We start from the raw sequence: 19907 nt of genomic DNA, 5'->3' as shown, positions 1-19907 counted from the left end.
GGCTAGTCTGCATTTAAAAAGGGGTGAAAAGATTGCTCCACCATTTATTACAGAGGCCATTTTGCCCTTCGAGTCTGCTCCACCATTTATTACGATCATGGCTGATCAACCAACTCAATAGCCTAATCGTGCTTTTTCACCAAAGCTTTTGATCCTATTCACCCCAAATGCTATATCCAGCTGCCTTTTGAATACATTCAATGTTTTGGCATCAGCTACTTCCTGTGGTAATTAATTCCACAGGCTCACCACTCTTTGGATGAAGAAATGTCTCCTCACCTCTGTCCTAAATGGTCTACCCTGAATCCTCAGACTGTGACCCCTGGTATTGTACTCCCCCACCATCGGAAATATCCTCTGCATCAACCCGAGATGCCTCATATGACTCAAAATCTCACTGGCCGAGAAGTTGGCATCTACCCTATAACTGTATTGGGTCTCAGACGTCACACTAAATGTTAGTGATATTATGCTTTGGCTATTGCCTACTTTTTTTAATTGAACTGTGACCTTTTACAGTGGTTGAAGCCATGTCTGATTGTGACCTTCAAACAATAAGAGCTATTTGGCAACATCTCAGAAACCACCACATCATCTCTGAAGAGCCATGAACTGCCCCTGTTGACTGTAGGTTCAAAGAGAATTATACAAAGGCCATCTCCATTTCATAAGCCAAGCTTGGTCAATTAAAGACAAGTTGTCTGCTAGCATAAAGGCCCTGCCAGCTCTCTTTAGAACTCTTAATTGGTGGAACAATCTTAGGATCTCAGACAAAGAAATATGCATCTTTTGCCAAAGCTGAAGGTGTGAATCATATGACATGACCCCCCCTAGCTGCAAGAACCAGTTAATACTGCCATGCTGTCCTGCAAATCAGTCTCTGACTTTTTCCATCTACCAAGTAGAAGCATAGAAAAGGGACTCTGTCCAGGGTTGAATGTGAGGCCCCCATTCACATTGTTTCTACTGGGACTGCTCTACCATTGCTTGCTAAATTAATTTACCTTTGTGGCCCTATCTCTTCTGAAAGGGTAAAATGTTCAGCATAAGTGTAGGGGTTCCTCTGGAAAGGAATACACCATTAGGCTTTGATTCTGGACTCTGGGCCTTCATGAAAGAATAATTTTTTTGCCCTGTAAATCTTTGTTTCTCCATTCCTCTTTACTATATGAATGCACAGAGGTGCTACGTGGCAACACACCCTCCTGCAATTTGGATATGTGTGAATAAACTAACCCTCTGAGATTACTCTATCTTGTGTTTACTGTGGGATTTTTAATAGAACTTGTATTGCACCAAAACTGGGAGGTTGGGAAATACGCCACCATCTATAAAGGGGGAAATGAAAAGCAAAATACCTTTCTGTTTCTGGGCAAGAGGAGAAGTCAAGGCGGTTTAAATTACCCCTTCCTGTCTGTAATAACAACATGCAAGCTAAAATTCATATTCTAAAAGTGATTGCTACATTAATTTTGAAACAGAAACATGAAAGATGGGCAATACATGGTACGATTGAGAACAGGCTTCGCTGAATTATTATTTGATAATCAAAGTCTAACAGAGAGACGACTTTTGGAAGTAGAAATAAAAGTAAACATAATTTGCCTCAATTGCGTTGCCTGTCAGAAAAAGTCAGTGTAGTCGAGGCGAATACTACGATACCAGGTAGTAGACTAGACGGGATTGAGGTACATAAGGCTCGTTGGGCCGAAGGGCCTGTTTCCCATGCTGTGTTGTTCTTTGTTCTTTGTTTTATAAGGAGGAGGTGTTGGCAATTCTTCAGAGTGTGAAATTAGATAAGTCCCCTGGGCCGGATGGGATTTACCCTAGGATTCTCTGGGAGGCTAGAGAGGAGATTGCAGAGCCTTTGGCTTTGATCTTCATGTCGTCGTTGGCTTCAGGTATAGTGCCGGAAGACTGGAGGATAGCAAATGTTGTCCCCTTGTTCAAGAAGGGGAGTCGAGGCCATCCTGGAAATTATAGACCAGTGAGCCTTACTTCTGTTGTGGGCAAAGTTTTGGAAAGAATTATAGGGGATAGGATTTATAATCATCTAGAGGGAAATAAATTGATTAGGGATCGTCAACACGGTTTTGTGAAGGGTAGGTCGTGCCTCACAAACCTTATCGAGTTTTTTGAAAAGGTGACCAAAGAGATGGATAAGGGTAAGGCAGTTGGTGTGGTGTATATGGATTTTAGCAAAGCATTTGATAAGGTTCCCCATGGTAGGCTATTGCAGAAAATGCAGATGCATGGGGTTGAGGGTGATTTAGCAGTTTGGATCAGGAATTGGCTAACTGATAGAAGACAGAGAGTGGTAGTTGATGGGAAATATTCAACCTGGAGTGCAGTTACAAGTGGTGTACCTCAAGGATCTGTTTTGGGGCCACTGCAGTTTGTCATTTTTATAAATGACCTAGATGAGGGTGTAGAAGGATGGATTAGTAAATTTGCTGACGACACCAAAGTCGGAGGAGTTGTAGACAATGAGGATGGATGTTACAGTTTGCAGAGGGACATAGATAAGCTGCAGAGCTGGGCCGAGAGGTGGTAGATGGAGTTTAATATGGAAAAATGTGAGGTGATTCACTTTGGTAAGAATAACAGGAGTACAGAATATAGGGCTAATGGAAGGACTCTTAGTAGTGTTAACGAGCAGAGAGATCTCGGGGTGCATGTGCATAGCTCCCTGAAAGTTGGCACCCAGGTTGATAACATTGTTAAGAAGGCGTACGGCGTGTTAGCTTTTATTGGTAGAGGGATTGAATTTCGGAGCCGTGAGGTCATGTTACAACTGTACAAAACTCTGGTGCGGCCGCACTTGGAGTATTGCGTACAGTTCTGGTCGCCGCATTATAAGATGTGGAGGCATTGGAAAGGGTGCAGAGGAGGTTTACCAGGATGTTGCCTGGTATGGTGGGAAGGTCTTATGAGGAAAGGCTGAGGGACTTGAGGTTATTTTTGTTAGAGAGAAGAAGGTTATGAGGTGACCTGATTGAGGCATACAAGATGATCAAAGGATTGGATAGAGTGGGCAGTGAGAGCCTTTTACCTCAGATGGTGATGGCTAACACAAGGGGACATAGCTTTAAATTAAGGGGTGGTAATTATAGGACGGATGTCAGAGGTAGGTTCTTTACTCAGAGGGTAGTAAGGTCGTGGAATGCCCTGCCTGCAGCAGTTGTGGACTCGCCAACTTTAAGGGCGTTCAAATGGTCAGTGGATAGGCATATGGATAACATTGGAATAGTTTAGGTTACAGGGTCATTAGATTGGTTCCACTGGTCGGCGCAACATTGAGGGCCGAAGGGCCTGTACTGCGCTGTAATGTTCTATGTTCTATGTTGTAACAGAATAATTGAGCAGGCAAATCAGGGGTATTTTTTCTTTCTTAAATGAATCTACCTTTTAAAAAGATACAAGAGAAAAGCATCAACCTGCTGCATCACAGAGTATGCAGGCACTAAATAGTGAGAATGAAAAATTGAAAACAAAAATAAAAGAGAACTGGTAGGAAAAAATTCAACCCCGGGTCGTTCACTTTCCTACTACCTTCTTCAGGGTAGCATTTGAGGTCACATGGGAAAGATAGCCTGCTTGGCCAAAATAGCTTTTTGAATTGGTCCTTTCTTTGGCTACTGTAAAATTATTCCCAAGTTTTCAGCGCATTGACATTTCTCATTTTAAACCTATTGCCCTGTAATGAAAGTATTGTAATATAAGACGTATCACACATAAATTTTGTGAAATCTGATTATTTCTCCCCATCCCATCTTGTGGAAACTCAAGATCCAACATTAACTCCGATGATTAAAGTTCATTTGAACCCACAGATGCATTAATATCTATCATTATGTCCCTTCCAAGATACAATGGAATAAATCACGCTGTTACAAGCTTTTAAATCATGTCATTTGAACACAGAAGCCTGGCATCCATCAACACCAAAGTAATAAATATAAAGGCAAATTTACAGACATTAAAGATATGTGTACGTTCAACAATGAGAATGAGATCAGTGCTACAAAATAGAAGCGTCATCACACTTTTGTCATCAATGTCAACAATTACTCACAAATGCAAAGTAAAAGTCTCCATGTGGTACTCTATGTGGTGCTGCCTCAACAGTGTACCACATTTTCAAAACAATCTTCCTTTTTTCACTCCCCAACTCAGCCACTCTCTAAGTTACCTGGTGTTTAAGAAATTATTGTAATTGGAAGCAATTGTCTGTTATCAGTAGCAACCTGGGCGAATGACACAAATTAATTTCACATGACATTTCACAATTGGAGTTTTCAGCCCATCAGCCTTTTTTTTTGTATTTATTTATGGGATATGGGCATCCCTGACTGGGCCAGCATTTATTGCCCATTCCTAATTTCCCTTAAGCGGAGTGGCATTTTTAAATGCGCTCTTAAGAATCAACCACATTGCTGTGGACCTGGAGTCACATGTAGGTCAAACCAAGTAAGGACGGCAGATTTCCTTCTTTAAAGGACATTATTGGACCAAATGGGTTTTTACGACAGTTGACAGTGGTTTCATGGTCATCATTAAGCTTTTAATTCCAGATTGTTATTGAGCTTAAGCTGCACCATCAATCCTGGGTCCCCAGACCATTGCACTGCATCACTGGGTTATTAGTCCAGTGACAAGATCACTGAGCCACTGTCCCCCCAATACCCACTGTATCTGGGTTGGATTTTAATTTCAGTGCCACTGCCCTAAAGCATTTCTTTAATTTGTCTCTGACTCAAATTCTGGGCAGTGCTCCACAAGATAATTTTAACTTCCCAACAGCTTACATGGATGCAACATATTTCCAACGTGTTTAAATTTATTCTTGAGTATGGGCATCTGGATGCATTTAATGTAATCCTTCATTATCCCAAGATTGTAGTGGTGAACCTTCTGTAGCGATCCACGCTGCTTAACATTGTTGGGTTGAGCTCTCAATTTCTGCTCTAGCATCATAATCACTAGGATACTATTTGTTATCTTCAATTATCTGACATCAAGCCAGTATTATAATCATTTACTTTCACTGGCATTAGATAGGTCGTGACTGGATTCAAAAATGCTTTTTCAAATTATATTTTTTCAGCTTTGTTAGGAGGCAAAACAATACTCAAATGTATTTAGGGAAAGTCATTAGGACAGTCAGTGATTCCCTACTGTACTGCTGTTTGCCTATATTTACAAGTTAATTGCATCAGCAATTCACTCAGATTTAAATGCATATGGAATTTGTGGATGAATGTCAGGCACTATAGTATTGTTAAATAAACCAAACTATTTAACATGCAAAGTAAGTGTCAAACTTAGACAATGCCAAGAGCCAAGGGGCCTCTGTTGACATTCTTCAAACTGAATAATAAACTTGAATAACATAATTACTTACCTAGTGGTGATATTTCTTTTGATCTCGTGTGTTGTATTCTACCTTGGATACCCAGTAGGATGATTGAACAGATGTGAGGTCTCTCTGTTTCAGAGTTCAACATTCAGTTCTTTCTGATTCTGTATTTGGCAATCAGAGTTCATCCAGTGAGAGAAAACACTGTCTCACCCATTCACAAGAGGATTCTACCCCACAAAAATCTTGCTTACCAGAGTTTGTAAGAAATGCACTAGAAGAACAAATAAGTTGAATGAATTTACAACAGCTAATTGAGTTATCAGTATTTTTTTACTTCTATAGAATTATAATCGTTGTGAATATTTCTAATAATTTTAAAATTAGTCATTGGGCTGACAACTACTATTTTGTTGTGTGCAGCCTATTCATTTAAGTGTGCATCCCTTATTTTTTTTGCACCGTAACTTAAAGAAGCCAACTTGTGCTCAGCCTGCTTGGGAACTCTGGGTGACTGAGAGGCCGCACAGTTTAAAAGGTACATTGTTATCATTGCTATCCACCTTTCTGGGTAGAAGAAAAATACATACTTAACAAGGGACATAGTTGCACTGTAAGTAGTTCAGTGAAGGTTCAATAGGCTCATTGTCTTATCAGGAAAGGTTGAGCAAGTTGAGGCCATACTCATTGGGGTTTCGAAGACTGTGAGAAGATCTTATTGAAACATAAGATTCTAAGAGGGCTTGACAGGTTAGATGCTGAGAGAATGTTTTCTTTCGGGGGGACTCTAGAACTAGAGTTTGAAAACACAGAAACATAGAACCAGGAGCAGGAATAACCCTTTCGGCCCTGCCAGCTTACTCCACCATTCAAACTGCACACAATACTCCACATGTAGTTTTACCAAGTTCCAATATAACTGCAGTAAGACATCTCTTGCAATGAAGGCCAACGTACATTTGCCTCCCCAACTGCATGTTGCACCTGCCTCTCCACTTTCTAGGACTTGTGTGGAAGGGCACCCAGATCCATTTGTACATCTACACTTCCCATTATATTACCATTTAAATAATACTCTTCCTTTCTGTTTTTCAAACCAAAGTATATAACTTCATATTTAGCCATATTCATCTATATCCACTATGTGTTTGCCCACTCGCTCAACTTGCCTAAGTCATCTAGAAGCCTTCTTGCAACCTCCTCAAAATTCACAATTTCTCCCATTTTTGTGTTGTCAGCAAACTTGGAAATGCTGGGGCAATTCTCCCAAAATTGGTGAGAAAACTGTTCTAGATCACATCTGTTTTCTCAGCCCAACTTCACACTCAAATCTCAAATCTCCCCACTCTGCACCACAGAGGTCCCAATCGTGAATCTCATTAAAATTCCAGGGAGGCGGGGCCTGTTTGCGCCAATGTCTGACAGTTCTGGAACCCTGTCAGTCTCGCTGTTTGCTGGCCAGCTCGATCACTGGCCGCCCCAGGACCCCCACAGTTCTGCCCCTCCAGCCTTATCATGGCCCCCACAACAGTTCCTGGGCCAGCCCTGACCCTCCCCATCCCGGAGCGCCCTGATGTCCAGCCCACCCCCCTCAGCAGTAACGATCCCCCACCTCCCTCAACCCACCAGACTGCCTCTCCCCAACCCGCTGACTCTCCCAAGGTTAGACACCACCCCTGGAAGACCAACTCCCTCTGGCCCACCCCCATAACTGCCTTCCCTCCAGACTGATCCCCATGCAGAGTGGCAGCAGGATTCCCACCCCCACTGATCACACCTGAGCCTCACCCACAATAGGCCCCATCCCTTGGCACTGCCCAATGCCCATTGGGCAGTGCCAATGTGTCCCCTGGGCATGGACACTTTGCCCCTTGGGCAGTGCCAGGGGGCAGAGGCTGTCACTGCCAGGGTGCTCATGCCCAGGAGGCATCACCCACCCACCGCCCGACCCCTTGGGGGGTCCCCCATTGCCCCCCTCTTATTCAGGTGAGCATCTCCTATTAGTTCCCTGAACGTGGGGAGCTACTCTAAACCCTGCCGGAATGAAGTACTCCTGTGGGGTGGGAAATTCAATTGGGACTGGCAAGTTCTGATAATGAAATGTAAAACATATTTAAAATACATCAAAAAATATTCAAATAACTTATCTATCTTCCCACCGGTTTCCAGTGTGGTCTGGTCTCCTACTGTTCTCCAGCTCTGGGAGATACACATGCATTCCCAGCGCATGTGCAAATCCTGGAAAAAGGCTGGCAATGCGCAACTCCCACCCCAACCCCCCAGAAAAGTTGTAGGTGGGGATGGGAGAATCGCCCCCATTATATACGGTTCTCCCATCCAGGTTATTTACATATATCATGAACAGCTAGGCCCCAAGCACTGATTCCTGCAGTACCGCACTAGTTACTGCCTGCCATTCAGTAAAAGACCCATTTATTCCCAGTCTGTTTCATTAATCTCCAAGCTCTAATTTTTCCTACATCCTCTTATGAGGGACCTTATCAAAAGCCTTCTAAAAGTCCAAATACACCACATTCACTGGTCCCCGCATCGATTCTACTAATTACATACTTAACATATTTCAAAAGATTTGTTAAGCATGATTTGCCTTCCATAAACCCATGCTGGCTTTGTTCAATCTCACTGATCCTTTCCAAATGTTCTGTTATCACGTCTTTTATAAAAGGCTCTAGCATCTTCCCCACTACTGATGTCAGGCTTACTGATCATTAATTATCCCTCTTCTCTCTCCCTTTTTAAATAGTGGGGTTACATTTGTCTCCAAAATGTAGGAACTGTTCCAGAGGCTTTAGAATTTTGGAAGATGACCACTCATGCATCCAATATTTCCAGGGCCATTTTCCGTAATACCCTGGAATGTAGACTGAGGCCCCTGTGATTAGTTAGCTTTTAAACCCATTAAATTCCTCAGTACCATTTTCTTACTCATTTTCTTCAATACTGATTTCCTTCAATTCCGCCTCTCACTAAACCCTTGGTTCCCTGACACTTGTGACATTATCTGTGCTCTTGTTTCTGCTGAAGATAGAAACAGAACTATATGTTCAATTCTTTTGCCATTTCTTTGTTTTCCATCATCATTTTCCCAGCATTTTTCTTCCTTCAGATAGAGATGAAGAGGAATTTTATCTCACAGAAGGTTGTTAATTTTTGGGATTCTCTTGAATGTATTCAACACTAAGTTAGATAGATTTTTGATTGATAAAGGTCATGGATGGCAAGTAGGAAAGTGGAGTTAAAAGGCACAATGAGATCAGCCATGATTTTATCGGATTATCATACAGGTTGCTGGGCTGAGTGGCCTATTCCTGCTCCTATATCTTCCGTTATGTTCTGAGTAGAAAATTGGACCAACCATCTGTGCATTCTCTAATGTAATATAATATGGTAAAAGGGCTATTGTTAATCTTCTGGCATACAACTTTCAGTAACAGCACACAAAAATATATGCTTGGATCATGAAGCATGGGTCTATTTACTTAAAAAGTGCTGAAAATATTAGGGACAACCATCAAATGATACAGCACAAGTGATGCTTCAGTCCATCCTGTATTGGCTCTTTAAAAGAGCTATCCAACAGTGGCATGCTCTGTTTCTGCCCCCAGAGCCCTACATTTCTCTTCCACCTCACAAAACATATCCCAATTTCTTTACAAGTTACTCTAGTGCCTGGATTCACCACAGTTTCAAGCAGCAGCATCCGGACTACAACCACCCTCTACACAAGCCAACGTTTTCTTGTGTCGCCTATCGTCTTATGTCTGTTCTTTGGCTATTGGCTTTACTGTCATGGAAAATATTTTCTCCTTCTTTAATATATGATACCATCCATAATTTTGAACACCTCTATCAAATTTCATTAACTCTCTCTGCTCTTAAGGAGAACAATCTCTCCAGTCTTTCCATACAGCTGCAGTTCCTCATCCAGATACCAATTTAACAAAGCCCTTCAATCTTCACTGTCCACACCTTGACATGATTCCTAAAATGCGGCACCCAGGGAATAGAACACAATAGTCCAGTTGAGACCTAACCAGTATTTATAAATCACTACAAACAATATTTGGAATCAATAAAGTTCAACCTCCAAAAATAGCCTGCAACTAGTTTCTCTTTTCATTTAGAGTCTACAATGTGTCAATTTGCAGTAAATTTAAATGTGAATGAGCAGGATTTGGAGACAAGAAAAAATGAAAGACAATTTACAAATCACTTGTGCATGTCAAAGTTGCAAGAAAATAAACACTAAAATTTGTGACAATGAGTTTTATATTCTGTCATGCAATCTGGACAAATTCTAGAATGAATCATAGCCATCAGAGGATACTTTCTAGCATTGCTAAGTTGAACCATATGGTACTTTTGAAACTTCTGTCGGACATAATTTTCTTCAGCTATTTTTGTATCACTTGTCTTGCATTATCTTTATAATTCTATTGGACCCCAGGTTTTTTTAAAAAAATACGCATTTATGGTTGGGTTGTTGGTGGCACAGACAAGGCTGATATTTATTGCTGTTTGACAAGTTAGTGGGCAGTTGAGAGTCAACTACAGGAATCACTAATAGTCCAGATGGTGCACAAACAAGTTTCCTTCCCAAGAAGATATTAATGAACCATTTTTTATGACAATATGACAGCTTGGTCATATTTACTTGTGCCAGCTTTTCATTTCCAGACTTTTAAAGTTACCATACATAGTAGCCTAAGTTTCAGATGTTCTTTTATTCTTTATCTGTTGTGTTTATCAATTCAAAATAGCTGTTCACTAGTAAGCAACCGTCACTCTTGCCCAAATATTGTATTCCTCAATGCATCCTTTACAACCTTACGAAGCTGGAAGCTGATGTTTTCTACAACTATCAGCAGAGTCTGGTGCAAGTGCATTGGAGAACAGCATAGCAGATCTGTGCATAGCCAAAGAGATGTGTGTAGCTTACACCAGTTATTAGACTTGTACATGGAGCAGTGTATTAATTGTTTTTCTGTGGTTATGCAAGCGAATACAAAGATTTATCACATATCTCCAAACTTCTAAGGCAACTGGATTGGCTGTGGCTGTGAAGATCTATAACATCCAGGTCAGGTGGCAGTCAGAGCAGTCAGTATACACTGCAGTGCTGCATACATCAAATAAATTATTCATTGTTTACCAGGGTCGAAGATTTATCATTTTCTTTATGGACGGTCATGATCAACAGTCAAAGATTATTACTTTTCCAGAATGACTAGCTTCTCAAAAATGTTATTTTTCATTGTTACACCACATTTGGCCAAATTGACTCCTTGTACAAATGCAATAGTATTTAAAAACACAAAAGGACTCTACTCCATCAATGTGCAATTTTTACACAATATGCTAGACATTGGATAGTCAAGAAGTTGCCAGTATTTATTTATTATGCCAGTCATTGGTTCCATTATTTCAAGGTAGTTCTACCCAAGGCTAATGGTTTCTGACTAACATTGGATACCATCTGGATCCATAATAATGACAGTGCAGGCTTAAAAAATAAAATATAATGACGTAAAAGGATCTTGGCAGGCCATCTGTAAGCAAGAATTAACTGTTGACATTATGTTCTCCTGCTTCTCTAACTCTTCCTGCAGAGCTCCAACAGAGGAGACTCCCTCAAAGTTAAAAATTGCTATTTTCTTTCATATTACCAAAGCATTAACTTGAATGCTACCTACAAAATGAAGCACCCATCTCTCATTCCGGAGCACTTGAGGTTGATGACTCATTAACAAAGCAGAATCTCCTCTAAATACCTATCAAAAATGCTCCACCCAAACTTTGAAGTTGCTTCCAATTCGCAGTCCCACCATTTACTCTTCAGCTTCATAGCACATGTTGTAAACTGTTCTGACAACTTATAAACTTGGTGTATATAGCATAGCAGAAAGTCTCAGAAGATCCTGTCCTCATGTTCACAATGTGAAAAGTATCTATGCAATTTTTGCACTTAATCTACTTTAGGAAATTTCCAAGGATCAAATGGTAGAACAAAATACCAGACATTCAGATGCTCACCCCAGCTGGTGCACCAAGCATCCACAACATATTGAGTTACACATAACCAGGCTGGCACTTGCTTATCAAAGCAAAACTTCACAGAGTTAGAAGTGCATTCTCATGGTGCTCAGAAGTTCTACAACAACGTTCTGAAAGCTTCACTTGGAAATCTTAGAACATAGAACATTACAGCACAGCACAGGCCCTTCAGCCCTCAATGGTGTGCCGAGCTATGCCCAATCCCAAGATCATGCTATCCCCTCCCTATAATTCTGAAGTGCTCCATGTGCCTATCCAATAACCACTTGAAAGTTCCTAAAGTGTCCGACTCCACTAACACAGCAGGCAGTCTATTCCACACCCCGACCACTCTCTGAGTGAAGAATCTACCTCAGACATCCCTCCTACATCTCCCACCATGAACCTTATAGTTTTGCTCCCTAGTAACAGCTACATCCACCCGAGGAAATAGTCTCTTCACGTCCACTCTATCAATCCCTCTCATCATCTTACAAACCTCTATTAAGTCTTGATAGTGACTTGGAATTTTCCAAAATTTTGCCCAGGACTGCTGCACCTGATGCAAGCAAATAAGAAACAGTGCAGCCTCCTTGAAAAGCAAGCACATATCAGAAGCAGAGAGAACAAGCAAACAGAGAAACCAAAAGAGAAAATGCTGAAAAATCTCAGCAGGTCTGGCAGCATCTCTAAGGAGAGAAAACAGCTGATGTTTCGAGTCCAGATGACTCTTTGTCAAAGCTTTTGGTTTTGGATTCCAGCATCCGCAGTAATTTGCTTTTATGCAACCAGAGGAAATCCTCTGAAAACTCAGTCATCTGCATTATCTTGCCTTAGTGTGGAAGAACATTGTAGGTCAGATCAACTTCACCAGTCAGTTACATACCCAATGGAACCCAAGCAAATACCACAGATGAAGAAGTTGGTCATCATAGCTTTGAAGGCCATGCAGGGTGATCCCTAACAGAACTTGGGTCCTGTTAACGTTTAGTTACAGTAAGATGCAAGAAAAACAAAGAAAAATGTAAACAGGCATCATTCCATACCACACAAAGAATGTGTGATACTAGTGTCCCTGAAAGAAAGCTTTTTTAAAAAAAACTGATTTCTTAGCTCATAGCTTCAGTGATGTCATTGTTGCCGGCTTGGCTACCAGATGCACTTTTCTTGCTACTTCAATCGGGTCATTTGTTTTCACTTTTGAGTTTTCTTTACGACTCTGCATTGTTAGGAGAGGGAAAAAAACCTGCTTGGCAGGTCAGGTGACAAGCAGGTCTTTTTTTGTATTTTCAGTTCTGAGCTCCAGATTTGACTTTTAGTTTAGAAGGGAGTGGACATCAGACTGAAAGCAGTGTCTCTTCTTTCTCTCCCTGTTTTTGGGAAATTCTTCTGTTGAGCTGAAAGTGTTCCTGGAGTTGAAAATCTGTTGTTGGGGGCTGGGCCAGGAGTCTCTCTGGTGCTTTGGAAAGCTGTCTTGACTTCAGACTGTTCTGAGTCTCAAGAGCATTGGACTGCAGAATTCAATTAATGGCCTCGATCCCAGTATCAAGTGAGCATTAATCTGTGCTGTGCTAAACCTATGAAAAGGTTTTTTTTTGTTGTCTATGAGTTTTGGTTTCAATTGGAACACATTAGAGTTTTTTTATACATTATAGTGGTTGTTTTGTTTCTTGGTTGTAATTGATAATGTTCTTACTAATTTTCTTACTATACATGTTAACTATATTCTTAAACAAACCTTGTTTAATAAAAGCTCCCTATTGGGTCATTTGAATCACACCTGAAGTGAAACATCTCATGCTTATCCTAGCCAAATTCAAAATACAAAACTAATGATTCGAGTAGGCTTCATAAAACACTTCGAAGTTTTTAACCTGAATCATAACAGTGGAAACTTAAAATTTGTGTGGCAGATGCTTGAAGAGAATTGCTTTACAACAGATAAGTTCCATGTGACTAATGTCTTAGTTCTGGGTGCAAATCTTTTGTACTGTCAAAGATACATTAATTTATGTTGGTGCACAAGTATCATATATCTTGTCCCATAAAGCAGGTTTGTGAGAAGGATTTTTTTTTGTGGATGGATTCCAGTTCTTTCATATTAATTTTGCTGTGTTGGCATTTTGCCCAAGTAGTATCTGTGTATCATTTGTTTGTAAATAAATCTTGAATAGTTGCTGGTGAAATGATCTAACAGTGTGATGCTTTCCATTATCCAATCTATGTAGTCGGCACCCAACAGATTTATCAGTGAGCAATTTACCCTAATCAAGATTAATTGTCAGGCTGCAACTACACTAATCCAATGATGCAAGATGCAAGTGGTGTGAATTTGCAGTAATACAGGAAGGAAGCTGTCGGAACTATCAGGCCATTCAAATGTGAAATAGGTATTGGAAAAACAGCAGTGCTGTTTTGCTGGGTGCCCATCAAGGCTAGATTCTCTGCAGGGTAGACTTATTTCAAACTTCAAATTGGGAAAATCACATCCAAGCTTGAGCGAATGTATCTGTTTGTTAGACAGGTCTGGTGCTTGAAGTTTAATAATGGTTCTAACTGTTAAACACACCTTTCAGAGCAGGATGCATTAGCCTAAGGAAGATTCTGCAGGACAGGAGAATCAGAATCAGCTCATCAGGAGGAAGACAGATCAAATGCATGCGTTAGGCCATTGGAAATCAACAGGAGGTAAATCAACACAGGAAAAGAGAGAAGGCAGATGATGGTGGTGAAGAGATAAACACATGCACACCATCAAATGAAGGGAGGCAGGCAGAGCTGAGAAAGCCCTGATTACAGGGAAATGGTGAAATAAAGATCTCTAAGTGCCAGAGTGAATGCTAAAATGAGGTGCAGGCACTGAAAGTCCATTGACAATAGTGCTTTCAGAGAGCCCTCAGCATCTGGCAGAAGAGTACACAGAGCCAAATCTGCAGCAACACAAATATTCTGGAAAAATCCTTTGACTCCACATATAAAAAGGGTTAATTGCAGTGGAGAAAGCAAGATGATGAGACAGCAAAGGTATAATGTGCATGCATAAGAAAGGGTATAAACCAAAAAGTCGCAATTGATTTGAAATGCTGTTTCTCTCCACAGATGCTGCAAGATCTGCTTAGCATTTAAAGGAATTTGTTCGTTAATGGAAGGGGCGAGGGGAAAAAAATGAGGCAGCAAACAAGTGAAAGCTGAAAAATATAAATAGAGGGGAAGAGATACAGATCAAGAGAATTAGCATTGGTGTGGGAACTTGCATTCATGGAAAATAATGAAAGATTTGTAGGGAAAGAAAAGGGTTGAGTGCAACATAAAAGTGATGCTGAGCAAAAGATGCATTATCATCCGTTGGCTGGATTTTACAGCCCCCACTAGGCATGTTTTCAGCAGGGGGAAGTTAAAACATGACAGATGGCTGGTCCACCATATTCTTGACCAACTGATCCCAAAAATATGAGACAAGGGTAAAGTGCCCACCAGCCTGGCAACCCTCTGACCTATTGAAGTGCCAATCATTGCCCAAAGGCTCTTGATCTGCCTTCACTACCATAATGTGCTGGGCAGTGGCAGGCAGCTGAGAGTGAGAACTCAGAATAGGAGCTCTGATGAAGGAGTCATCCAGATTCAAAAAGTTGGCTCTGTTCTCTCTCCAGGGATGTTGTCAAGCCTACAGAAAATTTTCAGAATTTCCTGTGAGAGAGAATTCTTGAATAGTTCTTGAACAAGTAGGAACTAGACAATTTGGGGGATGCCCTTGATCCACATAGGGCACAACCCCCTGCCAAAACATCCCCTCAGCACCCAGGCTTACCATACTTCCCCAGCCAAAACATTAGCCTTACCTCTCTCTGGTGGGGGCCATGTCTTCTTCACCCTGGGGCTGTTTGTAGCCCCAGCACCACCCATCATCGAGTTCTGTACCATTGTGGCTACAAGAGCTGCCTACTAATCAGTGGGCTCTATCCCTTTTCCACGCCTCCTCCTAGCATAGCCTCGTGTTACCCCTCCCCAGCTCTGGTGCTTGTACACTGGCTCAAGGCTTGTCTTACAATGGGGGTGAAGACATTCGCTTACACCAAGGGCAGTCTGCATTGTTCCAAGTGGACATCCGTGTGTGTCCATTCTGCATGTACGGAGACATATGGACCTCGAACACAAATGTCTCGGCTATTGGTTCGATCTTTCCCAGTATACATGTACAACCGAGACAACCTCCGCAGAATGGAACTGCGGCACTTCTCACCAATCACTCCTGACTTTCTCTGACCGCTCCGGGTTTCCTCCAGCGTGCGGTAATCCTGCTTTCCTGATTGACAGTTATAATGGAACTGATCAGGCCCGCTCTCTCACTCTTTAGGGTGCGGAACAAATTGTTATCAACACCGCTTAGGTCAGCTTTAGAGCCCGTTCATCCATTGCACTTGCGGCCAGAATTATTTAGACAAGTTATATTGAACCTTCCTTGCATATTGTTGCTGGTGTTGCAGGAGAGGGTTAACAAATCGTACTTGCATTAGAGACCCAGTACGTGTAATACAATATTATATTGCCGGCATAATACTTGCTAATATAATCGGTCGAGACTTTCATTAAGCGCCTCTTCAAATGTAAGTCATGCAAATCTACAGAATCACTAGTTCAATTGCTCTTTTACAGAACTACATTGTTTTGTTACTGGTTTATCTCCTTATAATTATGTAGTTAACCTGTAACTTAGCCAAGTCCAATTATGGTAATCCCAATACAGTTTGTAGCATTATTTTCCAAAGATCAAAAGTAACTTGAGATTCTTTTAAAAAAACTGCTACATTCTTCAAAGAACTCCACGTGATAACCATTAGACATTCGACACAATGGACTTAATGAAAATTGTAATGCTTTGCAGTGTCAAGTGTTTTCAGAAACTGCATTAGCCAGTAATAGATCCTGGGTTACCACATATGATTGACATTTAAAAAAAACATTCTATTTGGCTTTGAACCCTACTCCGGTGCCCTAACCTCAACACTTCACCATCCTTTTATATATTTGTTTTTCTGTTTTTTTACAAAAAGCGAGAACAAACGGATGTTGTCTTACCTATGTGAATGATGGAATCACTAGCTACAGTGTCGGTACATAAGATCCAAGAAATGGACAAAATCAGAGCAGCGAGAAGTTCCATTTCCTTTAATCAGTCAGTTGGAGACAGCAGTCACATTCAATATCCGCTCCATTAAACACATAACATTAAAAAAAAACAAAATCTTGTGATCCAGTTGTCTTTTTGTCCCCCACGACTATTTAAAACATTGATATTGAAACTATTGATTTTCTGTTAAGTGGTAGAAAATCCGCTGCTAAACTTTAGGGACATTTTTTCTTTCGGTTTAGGTCAACCTGTCCCTCAATTCCACTCTTCAAAAGATTGGTCGAAAGCACAAAAGTGACTACAAGATAAACTGGACAGCGTGAAGATGCGGGAGTCAACAGCAACAAGCTTTAGGTTATACTTTCCCAGCCGCCTCGGTTCATGATGTTGCAAAGAATTGTGTTTCACCAGAAGTGCCAGTGCCCGAGTCAAATGTCTGTCAGTAGCCTAAAAAACCATGACAGCAACAAACCACCCTCCCCCCCAAAAAAAAAATCCGGAAGGCGGGGAAGACAAAGCAGTGAAACAGTACAAATCTTCCAACTGCAGAGCCTCTGCAGCGATCTTTCCGCTGATTTCTTGCGTTGATACTCTGTAGGTTTCAGCTAATGTTTCCCGAGCGGCAGCGGAGGTGCAGGGCACCTCTATCTGCTGAAATAATTGTCTCGGAACAAAGCTTTGGAAGCGGTCAAAAGCATCAGACGGCAGATGAATCGGAGGTTGGTGGTGGGGAGAGTTGGGGGTGTTGGAGGGGGGGTCCGCACAGCCACTAGCGGCAATAACTGGGAATGCGTTCAATTTGCGTAAGTAGCAAAATTGACGTTATGCAGCATTCTCCGGAACAGGACATACAGAAATATCAAATGTGTTCATCGAAAACTCGTCGCGGACTGTTAGTAGCAGTCAAAAGCGGGCAGGGTGGAAATCCGAAAGGACCCATGCGTTTGTGAGCGGTTAATCCCCCGACGAAGTCTTTTAGATGAACAGGTTTTGATGTATCCTGGTACTTGGATGAGTTGCAGAGTGGAGAGAGAGAGAGAGACACACACACACACACAACTATCGTAATCCCGTCGTCAGGAGGACGCAGCCTATTGAAATAAACAGCAACCTTGACAACTAATGGACATTTTCTGTTACATTAAACTAATGGGGGGGAGATAGGACCATTCTGTAATTTAGTGCTGGTTTCCCATGACGTCATTTGAAAACACTGTCTAAACAGCTCATTCATTCACCATTGGGCGAGAAATTTCCAAAAGTATATGGGGATGGGAGGGCGGGGGGCAGGGGGAGGTGCGGATAGGGGGCGATTACTCAGCAAAGAATATTGAATTTCACAAGCCAATGTTTTATTTTGGTAACAGCACAGAGAGAGAGAGAGTGAAACAACGAGAAATCTCACCAAGATGTTAACGCCAACTTTAATTCCATTTTTGGCAGTGCATACTGACCAGCAGGTGTCCATGTCCACTCGCATCATTTAGGAACTGCTTAGAGCTCAGCGGATTCATTTCAGAGAACCGTGGGGGTGGTATCAGAGACAACGATTCCTCCTCATTTATTTTGAACTGTGCGTTCCCGAGAGAAAGTGAAAACTTCTTTTATGTTGCCACTTGTTTAATTCCAGTCATGGGAAACTCGCACCCATACACTGGCCTCTGTATTTACACTGCTAACATCAACTTTTCTTATATATCGGTCGCAAACTTAAGAGTCACGGGAGAATTGGCGTCTCTGATTCCGTTGTCCAGTTAAGAGCCCAAGTTAGATGTGTAACAGCAAACACTCTCCTGAAATGCATCAAAGTGAAACATAAAGATAAACAGCAAATGTCCATTGTTCAGGACATTTGTTGAAAAGAGTAAGGGATGGCGAAGTGTTTCTTAAAAGTCTAAAAATATCAGACAGTTGGAATGGCCAAGTAAGAAATTCCAGCGTTCTTCAGTCTTCGGAAATAAATAATTAGAGTAGGAGAGACTGAGCAGAACAACATAGGAAAGGGAAGGAACTTTAATGACACGTTTGTAATGCAGAATGAACAAAAGGTGGCATTTCAGAGCGGCATAATTCTTTTTTCTATAAAATACCAAAATAGCATGCATGGGGTTATGGGGATAGGGCCTGGGTGGGATTGTGGTCTGTGCAAACCCGATGGGGAGAATGGCATCCTTCTGCACTGGAGGAATTTGAATCTATGAAGACAATTGGAGAGAAGTTTGGAAGCTGGGTCACAAATTTGAAAAAGCAATATTCTAACTTGCTCAAATATTCCTTTTTTTTCCCCAATATTGGTGTCAAACTGAAATACCTGGTGTCAATGGGAGGTAATAGTTTGAAGATGGCGAGATGTAATTTCCTGCCCTGTTTACACTAATGGTCCAGCTTCTACCATCTGGATGGTGAGAAGCTCCTGCCTATTTCACGCAAGAGGTCATTTGTAATATACAAGGTGACTTGTTGTGACAATTGCTATGTCAAGGAGAAATTGGATAGAAGATATGCCCCACTGATGGTCTGTCCATTTTCACCAGCATTGAATCACCCAACAAGTGAGTGTTCTCCCCAAGGTCTCCAAACTCACCCAGAGGGCTGCAAATATTGGTTGGATTATCTGGGGAGATTTCCCTCCATGCTCAACTGACAAACTGCCTCAATGTACCAGTTTTCAGCCTGCAGCTTACCAGCAATATGTAAATGAGGTCCTGGACCTTAACATAGCCCAGGCTACCTGGAATAACAGTAGAAAGATGGCAGTCATGTCAGTCTACTAACTGTCCATGGTATGTGACTAAAATTAAAATAGTCCTGAATGTTATGATACTAATTTACTTTAACATCTATTTTAGTGACATTAGAGAATGTTTTCTTTTATGTATATTGTTCACCTACAATGCCATGGAGTTTGTTATATCAGTAATGGGATTCTAAGACACTTGATGTTATTGCAAGGTAAAACTGGCAGCCACTTCTCCTGCCTGCAACTGTGCAGGAAAATACAGAAATCAGAAGTTACTGTCAGAGACACCCTCTTTCTTCATATGGTGCACTATTGCAGATCTTGACAACAAATGTAGCAATGAAATTCCTGTAAAGACTTGAACTTGGGATACGTACTGATTTAGTCCACATTAAAGATGGCTGAAATATTAGGGTGGTGCATTAAAGAATACATGAGTTTTTAAAAGATTAGAAATCATAATTACTTATCAATAGCCTATCTGTCACTGAGAATTTACTTTACAAGTGTGGAGTCATTTTCCTTCAGTAGAAAATTAATGTTGCAGATTTTTAAAAAGCTTTGCTTTACTTTTTTTAGTTTGTCTCTTGTCTTTTTTCCTTACGATCATCTGTAGTTCCCAATGT

The 19907-nt window shown here is 41.2% G+C and overlaps 1 protein-coding gene across 2 annotated transcripts in view; it reads right to left on the bottom strand.

Annotated features, from left to right (window-relative positions):
• LOC145351504 (glutamate receptor ionotropic, delta-2-like) overlaps positions 1 to 17232 on the bottom strand; it is a 380118-nt gene extending 362886 nt beyond the window's left edge. For both annotated transcript variants that reach the window (XM_080201102.1, XM_080201103.1), the window contains exon 1: positions 16490 to 17232. In XM_080201102.1, the coding sequence (XP_080057228.1) occupies positions 16490 to 16574 (85 nt within the window). In that variant the 5' untranslated portion in view covers positions 16575 to 17232. The remainder of the gene's footprint in view (positions 1 to 16489) is intronic.
• Positions 17233 to 19907: the final 2675 nt, after the last annotated feature.

This window comes from Carcharhinus amblyrhynchos, chromosome 13 (genome assembly GCF_965287045.1).
Source record: "Carcharhinus amblyrhynchos chromosome 13, sCarAmb.v2.hapA, whole genome shotgun sequence".
Taxonomy (NCBI): domain Eukaryota; kingdom Metazoa; phylum Chordata; class Chondrichthyes; order Carcharhiniformes; family Carcharhinidae; genus Carcharhinus; species Carcharhinus amblyrhynchos.
This window is presented reverse-complemented; position numbering and strand designations above follow the sequence as displayed.